At 44.7% G+C, this 17,158-nt stretch overlaps 1 protein-coding gene across 4 annotated transcripts; it reads right to left on the bottom strand.

Annotated features, from left to right (window-relative positions):
* Nucleotides 1-1,935: 1,935 nt before the first annotated feature.
* RBX1 (ring-box 1) lies at nucleotides 1,936-16,770 on the bottom strand. Of its 4 annotated transcripts, none has more exons than XM_070253591.1 (6): nucleotides 16,673-16,770; nucleotides 16,348-16,461; nucleotides 14,354-14,432; nucleotides 9,409-9,479; nucleotides 6,172-6,257; nucleotides 1,936-2,987 (listed from the first exon to the last, which is right to left on the bottom strand). In XM_070253591.1, the coding sequence occupies exons 2-6, from the start codon at nucleotides 16,423-16,425 to the stop codon at nucleotides 2,975-2,977; spliced, it is 327 nt and encodes a 108-aa protein (XP_070109692.1). In that variant the 5' UTR covers nucleotides 16,426-16,461; nucleotides 16,673-16,770; the 3' UTR covers nucleotides 1,936-2,974.
* Nucleotides 16,771-17,158: the final 388 nt, after the last annotated feature.

Below are 17,158 nucleotides of genomic sequence, written 5' to 3'. Positions count from 1 at the left end.
ACGCCGTTAACCAGATTAGGTCATCCAGGAGGAGGAGTACGTTTTGGGGAAATGATAGGTCAGTCACTTTTGACATGCTGAGTTTCAAGTGTCAGAAAGACACACAGCCTGGGATAGACAATGGACACGTTCGGACGCCATTTTCCTCAAGATGGTAACTATGCAGTGGTATGCTGGTAAATGACTAACAGGGTCTTCAGGGCAAAGCAGCTCTGCTTTGTAGCATTTCCCTATTTCTGTGGTGTAAATACACCCACTATGGCCAATTTCAAGCTACCAATGTGAGGTTACTGAAAGTGGATTTGGGAGGAGACGCACACAATCAGCGATCAGGAGCCCACTGGAGGGTCCGGCACACTATCATGACTCTGTGTGAGGATGAGTTCTCCCAGACAGAGCAGAACCCCAAGAACAGAATCCTCAGGGGCAGACTGGAGACGAGGAGCCCCGACAGGGCACAGGCATTGTCAGAAGGAAAACCAAGAGAATGGGCACTTCAAGATGAAGCGCAGACGTGGGACCTGTCAAGCTCTCCAGAACCAGCTTCCATCTTTCATTCATTCACTTAGCAATCTCCTACTAGGCTATTAGAGGGAAGAGACTTTTTCTAACTCAGCTGTGCCCTCTAGGTATAGCACACAGTAGGCACTCAGCAAATAATTCCACTGTCAGGGAAGATTTATGTCCACCAGTTTCAGAGGCAACACAAGAATAACTGGATATACATGTGCAAAGAGACATTTCGGCTCAACTAAGAAAAACTTCCTAGCAAGTCTTTAAGCAGACACCCTTTTGTCTGTCCCACATCACTCTCGTTCTTCCGGGAACTGTTCCAACAGCGAGGTGCTCAAGGCAGTCACTATTTTCTACATGATTCTACCAATTAGCCCAGCGCCTGACCCAGCTGGGATTTTTGGAATCAGAACTTGTAGTCAGTTTCTCTCCCATGGCAAGAAGCCGTGTGACAAGAGATAGCAGAGGAAGTGTCAGCATCCAGGATTTTCCTGCCACGTACGAAGCGAGTCTGAAAGAGCAGCAGTGAGGATCCCCGCAGCAAGTCCCTGGGTCCCCTCATTCCTTCCTAGGCCAGCTGTGTCCTGAGCCCTTTCTTCAACTACATTACATAGCCCCGCAGCCCTCCGATAAATTTCCCCTTACCTGAGCAGAGACTGGGTTTCTGTACCCTGCAACCGAGAGTCCTGATTAACACCCAAGGAGAACTCTCCAAACGTGTGTTGTCATCTGTGCCAAAGTAACGTGTTCTGCGCTACCGAGAGTATTTGTGTACAGTTTCAACGACCACTTGAAAGGGGTTTAAAAGAGATTTCTGCCAAGGGTAGTAGCCCTAAAATAACAGCAGTAGGAGCAGCTACCCCATGTGAGTGCCTGCTCCGTGCCAGGTACTGTGTGGGAGCGAAGTGGGGAAGCTAGGTTTGATTCAGGTTTGTTGACTTCAAAGTCCTTTTTTTTTTTTGAGGAAGATTAGCTCTGAGCTAACTACTGCCAGCCCTCCTCTTTTTTTTTTTCAGATTTTTAAAAATTTTTTTCCTTTTTCTCCCCAAAGTCCCCCGGTACACAGTTGTATATTCTTCGTTGTGGGTCCTTCTAGTTGTGGCATGTGGGACGCCTACCACAGCATGGCTTGCCATGCGGTGCCATGTCCACACCTGGGATCCGAACTGGTGAAACCCGGGCCGCCGAGAATTGAACGTGCGAACTTAACAGCTGTGCCACCGGGCCGGCCCCAAGACTTCAAAGTTCTTAATTACTAACCTAAAGGTTCTCAAATATTTGAGTCTGAGGATCCCATATGATCTTAAAAATGGAATATCTCAAAGAATTCTGTTTGTGCAGGTTATAGCTATAGCTATTTACCATAATGGAAATCAAGACCAAGAAACTTAAAAGATTTAAAAAGAACAAAAACTCATCACATGTTAACATAAATATTTTTATTAAAAGTAATTATTTTTGAAAACAAAAAAACTAGAAGAGTGGCATTGTTTTACAATTTTGCAAATCTCTTTTATGTCTGACTTAATAGAAGACAGCTGGATTCTCATGCCTGCTTCTTCATTCAATACGTTGCTGTGGTTGAAGTATATTGAAAAAAGCTGGCCTCATACAGACACGCCGTCGGAAAAGAAACTCCATGAACGTCTCCCTGAAAGGGTTTCGGGCACTACGAGGAGTCTTTAGACCACACTTTGAGAACCATGCAGTAGACTATACTGCCTCTCAGTTAAAGACTCTACATAACCATTGAATTAGTGCTAGAACCGGCAGTTCCTTCCACGGCCAAGTCATTTTAAACAAACTGCAAATTGTGGCGGTGGCGAAGGAAACTTGAATTTCTTCTGTTAATTCAGTTTTAAGCGACACCAATTTTCAACTTAAGTTCATAAATTATGCTCTTGCCGGCCAAGATTGCATATTGGATTTTTTCATGTTTACTTTTCTAAACTAAGAAGAGAAAACACCATCATACACAAAGTTAACATTTATATAGCGGTTTTACAGTTTACAAAGCCAGTTTTTGTCCCCCACATGATGCCAATTAGTCCTCAGAAGCCACTTTATAGCGAAGGAAAGCTCGGAGCAGAGAGGTGACCTGCCCGAGACTGCCATCAGTAACCAGGCTGTGGACCAGCTTCCTCCTGACCAAGCGAGTCGCTCGCAGGACAACTCTGCTCTGGCTCTACGAGCAAACATCTCACTTTCAAAAGCTGGCTTTCCAACCCAGGAGAAGGGGACCCTCTATTTATGGTCACTTTTCTCACATACACAAGAGACAGCATCTGTTCTAGAATCCAACTGGATTTTATTTGACACAGGATACAATATGGCTGCAGGAATCGCAAACTGAAAAGACAAAGCAGAAAAGACACGGTTCTATCTAACTTATAACTAACAAGAAGGCAACTCTCTAAATGAATAACAAAAGGGTTGAGCTTGATGGAAGAATTCTCCTTTTCTAGTGCCCATACCTGAAAAATAAAGTAAATCACTTTATTAATGCCTTAGTAATTTCCTGTTTGAGACCATAAAACCTGCTGAAACATATGAGCAAATTTAATCAAACTTTAAAAGATGTAAGTGATCACAGTGTGCTCCGAGACTGGGTTATGACACTGGCCTCTCCCCCTTTCATCTTATCATCCTTTGTAACATCTTATCTACTACCCACTTCTAAGTGACAGTCCCTCCCTGGGACCCAACCATACCCACCGGACTCTCCTTCCAGTTGCCAGACAGATGCTGGGCAGTATGAGGGAGGTGAGAGGAAATGTCAGAGCTGGTGGTTGGGAAAGGGAGCTCCACCTGTCGGCTCCAGTCAGCGGCTCAGATGCAGTTCGAGCTCTCAGCCTCCCCTACCTATTTCTACCTGAACTCCAGGACTCAGGCAAGTTGGGGGTGAGGCAAATACAGAGAACAGTAATCAGCCCTCAATTCCAAAACCTATCACTGGTTCCACTTACAGCCCTGCTTACATTCACCGTAACAGCAAGGCAACTGTGGAGAAACGAGGTATGGATTTCAGGTGGTTTCTGATGTTCCCAGAAGCCAAAATTTGGCTCTAACAAGATTATAAAAATAAACAAGGCCAGGAAATTTCTTCCACATATAAAAAGATTTCTTGAACACAAAATCCTTCATTATTATCTTACTTAATCTTTTGTCCAGGTACTTTTGGGGCAGTTAGTCTCCGATTAAAATACTCTGTTATAGGGATGGAAAGCGGGGCACTAGAACTCTGGATCACTGCCTCAGTCATCCTATAAGCACTTCTCATAGGAAATCCACTTGAATGTTGTCTAAAACATTCCACACAGGGGAGAGCTCCAGAGTGTTAGTGGGCTGCAGAACCACCCAGAAGTTGTCTACCAGAGTAAAGAATGCTGTAATTTGTTCCTTACGAATTTGTTTCCCAATACGCTGACAAACACCGCCTGGCAAAGTCACCGGGTGGATAAAGCGGCAGTGACAAAGTCCAGCAGGAGGAATTCCTCACACCCCCAACTTCTTAGGCTCAGCCCTGGGCATATTTAAAGGGCAACACGAGACAGTGTTGGTCCCAAACGGAACCCTGAGCCTGCTCTAGGGCAGGGCCAATTACAAAGAACTCTCGGGAACTTAGAAAACTGCTTCTGCCTTGATATGGATTCCTGTCATGGTTCCACTCAGAGAGCAAGCTCCCCAGGGAAGGGAAGGCCAGTCTCACGTTTTTCTCTCTCACACATTACTTAGCAGACATTTTGTTGAATGGTGCACAATGCTGGGAGTTAGGTACTGAGTATTGGCAGGTTTCTTAAAAAATGAACATGTATTTGATGAGACTACAAAATTCTTTACCAAAATAACCAAGTTTAAAAGCAAAATAACTGTACCAATAAGGGATTTATTTCAGAAACTAAAGAACACGATTTTTTGTTTTTTTAAACCTAAGAATATCCTATTAATCAACACATATTTAAATAAAAATCTTCCTTCCCATAAAAAATTTGATAAAGAAAATGACCAAGAATTCAACAGATAAAAAAAGGGTGTTTCATAGAAAAATATGAGGCATAAAAACGTATGAAAATAGCCCAACCTCACTCAAAATTCAAAAAATGCAACTAATTTTCACCTATCAGAGTAGCTAAGATGGAAAAGTTTGATAACGGAGCCTTGGCAAGAAATGAAGAAAGGGCCATTCTGCCTTGCTGTTCAGAGGGAGTATAAATTAATACATATTCTTGGGAAAGGAAAATCTGACACTATCAAAAATAAAAATGTTCACTTTTTTTCTTTTTGGTGAGCGAGATTGGGCCTGAGCTAACATCTGTTGCCAATCTTCCTCTTTTTGCTTGAGGAAGATTCTTGCTGAGCTAACATCTGTGTCAATCTTCCTCTACGTTGTATGTGGGACGCTGCCACAGCATGGCCTGACAAGCGATGTGTAGGTTGGTGCCCAGGATCTGAAACTGTGAACCCCAGGCTGCTGAAGTGGAGCACACAAACTTAACCACTATGCCACCAGGCCAGCCCCAAAAGTGTACATACTCTTTATCCAGAAATTCCTCTTTCAGGAATTACTGCTATAGATATACTTGCACATATGCACAAAGGTTCATGTATAAGGATGTTCACCCCTAACACAGTTTTTAACAGCGAAAAACTGGAAACTGACATGTCTATCAACAGGGACAGATTAAATAAATTATGGTACATCTCCATAAAAAAATACTCTGCAACAATTAAAAAGGAGGTAGTTTGATATATGTGGATATGGAAAATCTCTAAAGGTATGAAATGAAAAAGTAAGGTGAACTACTCTATAGGACGCTCATATTTATGTTCAGAAAAAAATTATATATATACACATATATACACACATGCACCCATATATGTGCAATGACATATAAAGAGACAGTCAAGAAAGCTACTAAGAAGCTGTTGTTGACGGTTACCTCCAGAAGTGAGAGTAGGAGACTAACATGGGAGACTCATTTCTTTGGTATATCTTTTTATTTGAGGAAGATTAGCCCTGAGCTAACATCCACGACCATCTTCCTCTATTTTATATGTGGGACGCCTGCCAAAGCATGGCTTGCCAAGTGGTGCGTAGGTCCGCACCCGGGATCCGAACCCACAAACCCCAGGCCTCCAAAGAGGAACATGTGAACTTAACCATTGCACTACTGGGCTGGCCCCTGGTATACCTTTTTGACTATTTGAATTTTTAAAAATTTACTATATGTTTTATTTACATAATAATAATTCAGTTGAGATAACTATAAATGCTCTATCAGAATTAGTCGGCCCGAGATAAACCAAGGAGACATGATAGGTGGATATAATTCTAGCCCAAAGCAAAGATACCTGACATTGTTAGCCTATAGAGGCTTATTATGGATTTTGGAAATATTTAATAGTTTGTAGATTTTCTACTTTCATAGACCCCAGACAGTTGGGAAACTCTAGGCTGCAAACCTCTGAAGTTGGCCACGACTTTATGCATTTTCTAGATAGGTGAGTCCTTGTTTAATTAATCAAAAACTAGTTTATAAAACAAGGCACGTTCCGTGTCTCCATGTTCCAAGACTATGCACTCTCCAGCTGGAGGCAAGTCAGAGAATGGCACCGATCACAAAACCCAGTCTTACGTCAGAACAGCCAGACACCTACTTTTGGAATTCCCACTCTCTGTTGTCCAACGGACACACCTGCCGTGTTTTGAGCCAGCGAGAGATGCAGTGGAAGTGAAAAGCATGCTGAAAGAAAAGATACATTTTATTAAAATTGACTCTGCAGGCTCAGCCATCTACTGACAGTATGTCTCCAGGGCAGTGGAGTGGTTACACAGAGAACAACGGGAGACAACAGGAGAGGCAAAAGGTCAACAACTGATCACACCTTGGTCAGGGACAAGGATTCTTCCAAGGAAACATTTGTTGGAAGTGTCGTCAGCACTAAGGGAAGAAAGTCTTTAGGAAGCGCGAGGTCGGTTCTGGCAGGGAGCTCTCCCCTCTCTTAAGGGAAGATGCAATGTGGCTCCTGGTCCGATTCGGCCTGTAAGGGAGTGCTTCTACTTTCCCTGGACACATGCCCTTAATCACACGCAGATTTCAAACTTCCCATTCTTGGTTCCCAACTGCCCTCCCCCAATCCTTGGAGAACGGGAACCCCTGGAGAACGGGAACCCCTGGAGAAGAGCCTCTCCTCAGCCCTTGGTGGTGCACTGGCACTGCCACCCACCCAGAGTTGAGACAGGCACTTCCCCAACCTTCCCACACCCAGCTCAACTCTGTTCAAAGGACTTAATCTCCAGATTTGTTCAAAGACGTCTTGCTATTACAAGAGAACAGTACTCAGTAAGCCTTTAATGGGTGAGGGACTTTATCTTAAAAATGAATGAGATAAAAAATTAGGGTAAAAGGAAGTATCATGACGGGCAAACCGCACACAAGCAGCTGAAAGAGCATCAAAGGGCTTATTTCATGAACAAGAGAGGAAGTAAAAGGCAAGAGTCCCAAGAACACTGGTAACTGACAGGGAGCTAGGAGCTTGCTTGCAGATTTGGGGAAAGGAAAGCCTGTGTTTGGTTTCCCGACATGACTTAATGACATGCGATGCGAATCACAACAGCTCTGCAATATGTTTATTCTCCTCCCCCTGCTCATAGGAGGAGAGTATTAAGACAGAAGCAGCAAGTTCCCCCTCATCTAATCTGCGATGGGTGGTGGAGGTGGGGACAGGGGAGAAACGCTGACACCCCAACCAAACTATGAAAGTTTTTGCAAGCTTGGTTTAATAACAGCCTTGAAATTCAGTCAGTATGTCTCCCAAAACATGCATGGAACTGAAAGAAGAATCATGGTGTGGACTGTTACCTCGCGAACTGTCTTTTGAGAAAGACAAAAACAGAATTCAGTAATGAAGAGTGGAATCCACAGCTAACACACTATCGCCTCTCAACAGGACAAACGTCCTCCCAGCATGTGGAAGACCCCTCTCCTGTTGACTCTCAGGCAACTCACAGTGAAAGAGAGAAAAACAAAACTTCCCAGAGGCAGAAAGCTCAGGCAGTTTGCTCATTCACCAGGGGGTGGGGACACGTTCACTTAAGCGTATTCAAGGTACCCTTCTTCACTGCCCCCCAAGCCCATTGGGCGCTCCGCAGCAGCACCGGGTCTTTGTGTACCCCAACTACCTCCGAAGATGGAGGGAAAGAGGGGCTGCAGACAAGGCTGCAGGACAGGTGACAGCATCCCTGACACTCCTGACCCCCACTTTCCTCCCGTTAATAATCTAAGTTACATTATTGGGTCTATCTAGCAGTCTCAGAGCACCCTGACGAGTGCCATCCAGTTCACAGAAGACGTTAACACGTGTTACCTCATCTGAGCCGCACGGCAAGCCTGGCAAGCAAGCACGACAGGTATCATCATCTTCACTGTATAGACAGGAAACTGAAACCCAGACAAGGTAAGTGACTCGCCTAGTTCATGGAGCTGGTTAGCAAAAGACCCAAAACGAGACCTGGGAGTAGTCCAAAGGTTTGTGCCACACCACGCCAGCTCTTCTTTATGGCGGGCTCTCGGAGGTAGTCTCTCCTTAGCCAAATTTAAAGGAAAGTTCACTCCCTTTTCTTCCACCACAGAGTAACACGGGTCTTAGGACATGCCTGAATGCCAGGGAGAGCAAACAGCCCGACATATTTTATTTCTTTATCCCCATAAATGACAAAAGCTGGCCCTTGGCCAATACGTGCCACTGTGAAACTGTCCAAAGGGCCCTGACGGAATCAGGAAGGCGCACCCCAGCGTGGGAGGGAAGAGCGCCTCAGCCCGATGGGGCTGGTACTGATAGCTACTATCTCCCCAGTAAGCACCACCCACCCCCCAAATTTGTATTTATGCATATTTATTTTAAAAAGCCCTTACGTCTACTATGCGCCAGGAGGTACTGCAAGCACTTTTAAACAAAATCATTTCATCCTGATTACAGCTCCATGCAGTCTACCGTCAGCCCTATTTCACACGAGGGGACCTGGAATTAGGGATGTGAAATCCCTTGCCCAAAGTCACTCAGAAAGTCAGTCACAGAGACAGGGAATGGTGGGCCGACCCCAGCGCCTCTCAGGCCTGCACCATGTCGGGAGCCGTGAGTCCTCTGTCCCCTTGGCACAGGAGGCCCGGACAGGACAATTTTAGCTCGCGTGACTGGGACTGTAATGCTATAGGATGAATTTTTAACACATGCTAGAAATAACATATTTGACGTTCGTTATCCTTCTCAGCTGTCACACCCTGCAAGGCTGTACATTCAGTCCAATGATGCTGTACAAAACATTTCTGGCAGGAGCCATGTTAAAAACAAACAAAAAAATCCCAACTTAGTACATTTGCCACACTTAAAACACACACACACATTTCTGGCATGAGCCACGTTAAAAAAAAAATTAAAAATCCTAGCTTACTACATTTGCCACACTTAAAACACTCACACACACATACACACACACACACATTCTTGAAGACTCAATTTATTCACCAAACTTAGTTCCACAAGACCTTTAGCCTTAAAAAGAAATCTGTTAAGAAGGTAAAGATTTCCATCAACAGGAGAATATTCCAAAGATGGCCACAGACTTAGAAGGTAATTCCCAAAGATGAATCTCCAAAATGTTGCTAAAAGTCCACTTTATAATTAAGACAAACTAGTCCCTCTACAATATCTAATAATTTTTACCCTCTAACAGATGAATAGCACAAAGATTTAAAATCTATTTTTACAATTTGTGTACCTTTTGGGAGAAAGGTGGCCTAGTCATTTTTTTCCTAGTTATTCTCAAGACGGGCAAAGCAGGATAAGTGGTAATGTGTTTATAAGCCATGCTGATAGGGAAAGGTGTTTCCTTACGTTACAGACTCCCCACGCAACGGTGCACTCTTCAGAAGTAGCAGACGCCTGGTTCGCTTGACATTCTATGCCTGTGAGAATAAGAACAAGATGACTGGACCTCAGGAGCAACCACCTTTCCATCTATAGCAGCCCTACCTGCACAATGACACCATGACATGATTGCGGTGGGGTGGGGTGGTGTACACCTGAACAAAATCTCAAGTGGTGCATTAGTCATAATCGCTTTCTACTGAGCGGGGAAAGGGGTAGAGAGCAGAGGGGTGGGGACGGGGCTCAACAGGAGGCTCTGCAGTGACTTCCTATCCTCGACCAAAGCAGAGCAAGGAAGGAAAAGGCACTTCTTAATCCTGAACGTAACCTGCCTTGTCCAAATGAAAGTGATTTCTCCTAATTCGGTAAATTTAGTAAATTCCTGAAGCCACCTCAGAACGCTCACTGTTCTGAGACCTGGCGTCTTCTCCCTATTCTTGGTGAGTGCTTCCTCTTAGGCCCTAGGACACCCAGGCTCGCCCACATGAAGGTCTAGCCGGGCACCGAGTTCCAGTCCCTAAAGTGGGCGCGCAGACACATGTGAACTGCCACAGAAGCAAAACAAATGAGGGTGCAGAGATCTGTGGCAAACTGTAGGGGATGCCATGTGAAGGCATCAAAACTCGAAAGTTTTTAAAACACTGTCAAACAAAAACAATCTGTTAAGCCAGTGCATTAGAGATTTGGGGCCCACCACATCATGATGCTTATCGCCCGAGGTGATTCCGTCTGGTGAATGGAGCAAATTACTGCAAATGTATCCAAATATCAGTTTCACAGAGGGGGAAGAGGGGGGAACCGAAACAGAATGAAAATCTGAGATCGAGAACTGATGAGTAAAGCTCTGTGGGGGATAAATATTCAAAGAGCAAGAATTACTAATGTATAATTTGCTTTCTCTGAAGGTGGTAACTAAGTGGGAGTCTCCCTTCTGAAGAATAAAAGCTTCATGAAGGACTATTTAATAGGAGACAATTACTTCAGACTTCCATAGGTGGAAACAGTGAAATTGTAAGAAAATAATGCTGAGATGTTAATGGGTATATTTGGTCTTAGGGGAAGAGATATACCATAAGGTTTAGGGCTTCTTCCCCCAATCTTCAAAAATATGAAAGGCAAAGGATCTGAAATCACAGAACTTGCTTTTGCTACCCAGATTCACACTACAAAGAGAAGAGCTAGGTTTTTCTTCTGATAAGAGTGGAGAATTAGGGTTTATGCAAGAATGATTCAAAAATTTATCGGGGCTATGAATGCACTACCACATTCAAAGGTATTGCAAAAAAAATAAAATCTGATGTCTTTCAAGTTGGATCCTCTTACTCAGAGGAGGACTGTGTATTATGAAATTAGCTAAATAAGAGGCACAATTATTATTATTTAAATAAATAACAAAATTGTTTCAAGGTACATTATCACATTTAAACTTGTCTAGGTCTTGGTATTTGTAAGGGACTCTGGCTGTCTATGTCAAGTGCACAGGAAGCTCTTAGTGCTTGAAAAAGCAAACAAAAACCACTTCCATAAACACAGAATAGGAGCCAAATATATACTTATTCTTTACCAGAAAGTTCCTAACGAACAACAAAAATATATAGGAGGAATAGGATTACAATCTAGAATGCCAGATAAGAAGGGATATGGCATGGAAAATTATTAAATGTGAGTATAAAGTGTTCTCAAATATAACGTTTTCAAGCTTTTGGTGCAAAGAGTACAGGGGTTGAGTCGTTAAACAGGGGAAGGAACTGTTCACGTCAGCCTAGAGCAGACAGACAAGGAGCATATAAAGGTTGCTGTCATACCCACGCAAAGGCAGCTTACTTCAAGGTGATGGATACAGCTTGGGGACTTTTAAACTTCAGTACCCCCAAAGCACTGCTAAGGAAGCAAGAGCTTCATCTCAGAGGAGGACAGATTTCTCACTTTCAACACATTGGTGGACCTGTGGTTCTAGGAAGAGGCTAACTTCTCATGGCCAAAGGCTGGACCTAAGCCCTTCTGAATGTCCTCTTCATCTGGAACAAGATTACTGAGATAACGGAGAAAATAACACCTGCAGAGTGTGTATTTCAGCAACTCTTTAAAGCAAGCAAGAAATGGGGCAACGGATAATATATATGAAGCTACAGTAGGGGACGGAGCATTAATCTGGACTCAGAAGTCTAAGTCTGCAGACCAACAACGCTTCGTAGGCGAGTCCACCTGGGGCACAGCCCTGGTCACTCTTATTTATTTACAGCTATGTATATAACTATTCATTTAATGCCAGACCAGAATTTATTAGAAATGGCCATTGCTAAACCAATTCTTATTTTCATCTTTTACAAAAAATCTCTTTACAAGAATCATAATCCATTTATTTTTAAAAGGAAGACAAGCCCAGCGCAGCAAACAGACTTCTCTTTAGTGTCTACAATAAACAAAAGGGTAGGTTTCCTGAGGGTAAAGACTTGATCTCAGTCATCATTTTATCCCGGTGCCTAGCAAAATGCCCAGGATATAAATATTCACTGAATGAATAAAAGACGTGACTTGAAAATGCTTCCGAAATTCTTTGTTATAAGAGTTCAATATTCTACTACTTCATCTGATATTTAAAACATACGATAAAGCAGGTTTCTAACTGAAAGGCTACGCTGATCCCTCAAGCATTCAACTCTAAGAGAAGACACTATATCAGTGGCTTTTGTCTGTCGTGGCCCTCCCAAGAAGTGCATTCTCTTGCATCCAGAGACACAATGACTTCAATATAGAGGTAAAAAAAAAAATCAGCGTTATATAAAATAATTAATTATTTACAGAAGACAGCCTCTAGAAAGTACAATTTTCTCTGGGCACAACTCCTTGAGAGAATGCACGGTAAAGGAATTGGCAACACGTAATCAAAGACCCCACCCAAACACATTTAAAACTGCACATGTGTTTTTCTGTGATGAGTTCCTTCTATCCATATTAAACATCATGGTAGCCGCTGATCTGCTTTGACTGTTGCATGAAAAGGTAAACAGCGTCCAACTCAAAGAAACCAAGAGCAATAAACTCCCGACATATGCCATGATTGCTTTCCAACCTCAAACGCTTGATTTGTGTTTCTCGAGTTTCCATGATCAGCCTATTCCCCCATTTTGTGTTTTTATTATTCACTGAGAAAATATTTAGTGAGAACCTACTATGTACTGGACACTATGCTAGATGCTGGGAACACAGCAGTAAATAACATGGACGTGAGAGAACCAACTAAGTGAAATGACTGCTACAAAGGAAACTAGAGGATATCTTGGGAATACTTAACGGAACGGTCATAGCCTGCGTCTGTGTGTGTAAGCATGGTCAGGGAAGACACCTTTGAGCAGGTTCAAGGTGAGGCCTGAAGACCAACTATGGGTTAGTTCTGCACTGCCCAATAAAGTAGCCACTAGCCACATTTCCAGTGTCTAGTCTGAGATGTGCTGTAAGTGTAAAAACCACTTCAAAGACAGTACAAAAAAAAGGAATGTAAAATATTTCACTTCAAAATATTAATTACATGCTGAAGCGAAAATACTTTGGATACAGTAGGAAAAATAAAATACAAATCATCTGTTTCTTTTTACTTCGTTAATGTGGGTATGTGGAAATTCTAGATTACGTACGTGCTCGCATTTATGGCTCACATTTGGATTAGGCAGTGTTTGTTTAGACAAAGGTAGCAGGGAAAAGAGGCAGAGAACATTGCAGGCAGAGGGAACAGTATATGCAAGGGCTCTACAAAAGAGCATGGACACTTCGGGAATGGAAAGAAAGCCAGAGACACTGCCAGAGTGAGCAGGAGAGTGGCTCAAGATGAAGATGGAGAGGGAGCCGAGTGACTTAAAAAGTAAGCGCCTACTGTTTCAATTCTAGAAAGTCGAAATTTCTTTGCCCCATTTCTGATCTCAATAACAAACCATTTTAGTACCTCAACTGTTCCTGGTGTGGTCATTCTTGCCCCTAGTACTACAAGGATGCTAGGTCAGTCCATCAACAGCTACAGTTGTTGTAATGAAATATGTGGAAATTTAAATGAAAATTCGTTAGTGCAATTAATTGCCTATTTAGATGTTCGCAGTGATACCCTCTTAACTCTGTCTGGAGCTAACACTGAAAATCCTTCCTTCCTAGGATTTTCTTTATAAATCTTGTCCAGCAAAAACTAGCTCTAGAGAGAATATTTTAGCTCAATTTATTTTCTTTCTTTCACTATTTCTTTCTTTTCTTTCTTTTTTTTTTTTTTTCACAAATGGGGCCTCCCTCTGAGGTCTCCCTGCTGCACCAGCCACGCCTGGCACTCACCAACAGGATGGATCACAGGTGCCCCAAACTTTTTTTTTTAAAAGATTGGCCCTGAGCTAACATCTGTTGCCAATCTTCCTCTTTTTTCTTCTCCCCAAAGCCCCCCACTACATAGTTGTGTATCCCAATTGTAGGTGCTTCTAGTTGAGCTATGTGGGTTGCTGCCTCAGCACAGCCTAATTAGTTGTGCTAGGTCTGCGCCCAGGATCCAAACCAGTGAAACCCTGGGCCGCCCAAGTGGAGTGCAAACTGAACCACTTGGCCAAAGGGCCGGCCCTTCTTTCTATTTCTGCCTTTGAGTCCAGGTATAAGATGGGAAATATAAAGGAATAACCAACAGTGCCTCTGTGTCCATAATTCATTCTAAATGTGGCCTTGCCATCTTTAGATGGTGTAGATTTATTTGAGAGAGAGGTATGCCTCCAGGACATCATAAAAACTACTCTATTTCAAACATACCAAGGGACTACATGCAGAAGAGCCCAAGTCTTCTGACTATACTTTACATCTCCTCGTGAAGAAGAAAATTGGTCACATCAGCATAGCCACAATCTCTGTAACCTTCTCAACTCCCTCCCATCCTCCTCCAATTACTTACAAAGATCCATAATGTGGTTCCTGCAGATGGCACAGTTATCAACCACAATATCCCAGGCCCAGAGGGCTACTGCATTCCACTGCAAAGAGAAAAAAGACAATGCACTCTACTCTCCTTGTAGCACACACACACACACACACACTCTCACACTCTAGGATTTCATGCTGCAGCTGCAATTATCATCTCTTTGACCAGAAGGACCACCAAACAAGAGTTTGGGGATATTACACTACTCTTATTTATTATTTCCAAGGGCAACAGTAGGCTACACATATGCTCACCCATTCTCCGAAGAGTTGAGCATATAAATACAGAAATTAATGAGTCATCTTTTAATTTTATTTTTTCCTACAGATTTAAATAATTTAGTCAGCCATATCAATGAAAGCAAATCAGGAATAATTTGTAAGTGCCTGTTTTAGGTTTAATAAGCACAAACTTGAATTACTGTGCAGGTTCCCCAGACATTTGCAGAAGAGCTCAATTTCTGCATAAATAAATATCTGCTCTTCAAGGCAGCTTTGGAGGCATGAGTGGCGAGGTGAGAGCTAGGAACAGAATGAACTAAGATGATGATTGGATCATAAAATGGGTAATCGTGGGATAAGCTGGATAACAAATTACCCGGTATCAGTGCAGAGAACAAGGTCATCGCTTGGCTCTTAGAAGATTAATTCACAACAAACTCTAGAATTCACTAGAATTTTGTTTAGTTCCTAACATGAAATAAACTGATGTTCTCAACTTTTACATGCTCAGACTCTTAAATTTAGTTAAAATAATCCCATTGAGAGTTTATTTAAAAGTGGTATTTAAGTAATTGAACCTTCGGGCTTCTGCAATTATAAATAGTCTCAAACTTCTTTTTCATCCACTAATTGGGTGCCACTTCCTAAACCTACATCTCTTTCAAACCCAATTCTCAAAGTCTAGTAACTTCTTCAGCGCTTTTCACACGACAGCTTCTCAACTTGAAGGAAAAAACTACTTCTATTATTCCCCAATATGGCTGCTGGCTCTAATAAGTGAGCATGCAGTGCCCACAATGAAACGCCAAAAAGCACTAGGAGGGAGAATATTGTCAGTGTTCAGCCAGATGTCCCAGGAATAACATTTTTCCTATTTCAGAGTCTTCATTTTGAACATATTTACTTTATCTTAGGTGGGAATCGGCACTTTTCTCCCAGTGTTGGCAAACCACCAAGGCATTTCATGCAAAGAGACACGTTCCACATTTCTGCTTGCCTACTTCCACCAGATCGTTCACAACTAGTACTCAACCCTCGTTAAATGACACAAGATTTGGGTTTACGTTTTCTTTTTAACAAATTCTACCATGCTTTTTTTTTTTTGGACAGGGGGATTCTGGATATGACCGTGGGACTGGGGCGGCTGTGTGACAAACCAACAGACCTCTCAAAAGAGCAAGAGTTACACTCGAGACACTAACTCGGGGAGGGCGAGGGCCAAAGAGACGGCTAATGGAGGCCTCGATTAGGTGAGGACCGAGTCGGGGGGACCCCAAGCTAAAGAAAGGGGCGGGGCAAGGAGATCGCCAGCCCGGCTCCTCCGAGACCTCCAATGCGGTAAAACCTCAGCTTCCCAGCTTTCGCCGCACTGCCCCATCCTCCACCCACTGCACCGCTCAGACTCCCCCTTCCACCCACCCCACCCTCTGCCTCCCCACCCCTCCACCACTCCAGTGACAGCTCAAGCGCTTGGCTCCCGCAGCCAAGTCGGAACCCAGCGTATCTCAATAAGCACGTCCGTGATTGGCCCTTCAGCCTCCTAGCGAAACCAATACTGCAAATGACAGTGGGCCGCAGTCACGCCGATCAACCCTAAGACCCGCCCCCCGGCTTCCTTTCGTGGTACCCGGTCCCAGGAACGCCCTGAAATGAAGCCCTTTCCTCTGCGCCTCGCTCATCCTCGGGCCTGCCAGCCAGATCCGCGCCTCTCTAGGTTCCCTGAGGAAGGCGCTGGCGAGACCCGACCTTTTTCACTTCAAAGCGCTTCTTGCCCGCGCCGCTGTTGGTGCCGCTCGGGGTATCCACATCCATCGCTGCCGCCATTTTGGAAACACACGGTCTGTCGGCCGGCCACTGCGCCTGCGCACCAGCGCACGCCTCGTTCCCCGTCCCGCCCCGGCACCTCCTCCCGCACCCCACCCCTTCCAGGCGCGCGAGGGGCAGGCGGGGCGGAGCATGTGGCCACGCCTCTTAAAGGCGCTGGCGCGGGTCCCCCCCCCGCAACCCCCCGTGGGCTGGGGCGGGGCCGGGCGGGGCCGAGCCGACGTGAGCCAGCCGGGTGGAAACGTACGAGAGGACTCGCTCTTGTCGCCCTCCCCGGGGAAGCCCCCGGCCGCGCTCGCTCAGCTGGGGCGGCGGCTGCTTCCTCCGCCTCGGCCGCGACCTGCCGCCCCGGCCCCGCCCCGCCGCGTTCCGCCGGGGAGGGGGCGAGGGTGGGTGCCCCGCCTCCTGCGGCCCAAACCCCAGACCCTACACTGGCTTTTCGCAGATCCCGACCCGCTTCCGAGGTGCAGCAGCCTCCTGGGGAGGCTTGGGACCGGGGCCCAGGCCCCGTCTGGTTTCCCGAATCCGATTCGACGGGGATTCGACGGGGAGGCAGGAGCTCCCCAATGTCCTCGCCACGGCCAGGCTGAACAGGCAGGCATTCTCCAGCCCTGCATTCGCCTGGAATAAGTAGAGGAGGCTTGGAAGATGCCATCTCCAGGCCGCCCCAAATACCAGTCCGTCCTAGAATGGCCTTTGGTTAAGGTACACGATTTCAACTTCACGCACGTTC

Source organism: Equus caballus, chromosome 28, assembly GCF_041296265.1.
Source record: "Equus caballus isolate H_3958 breed thoroughbred chromosome 28, TB-T2T, whole genome shotgun sequence".
Taxonomy (NCBI): Eukaryota; Metazoa; Chordata; class Mammalia; order Perissodactyla; family Equidae; genus Equus; species Equus caballus.
This window is presented reverse-complemented; position numbering and strand designations above follow the sequence as displayed.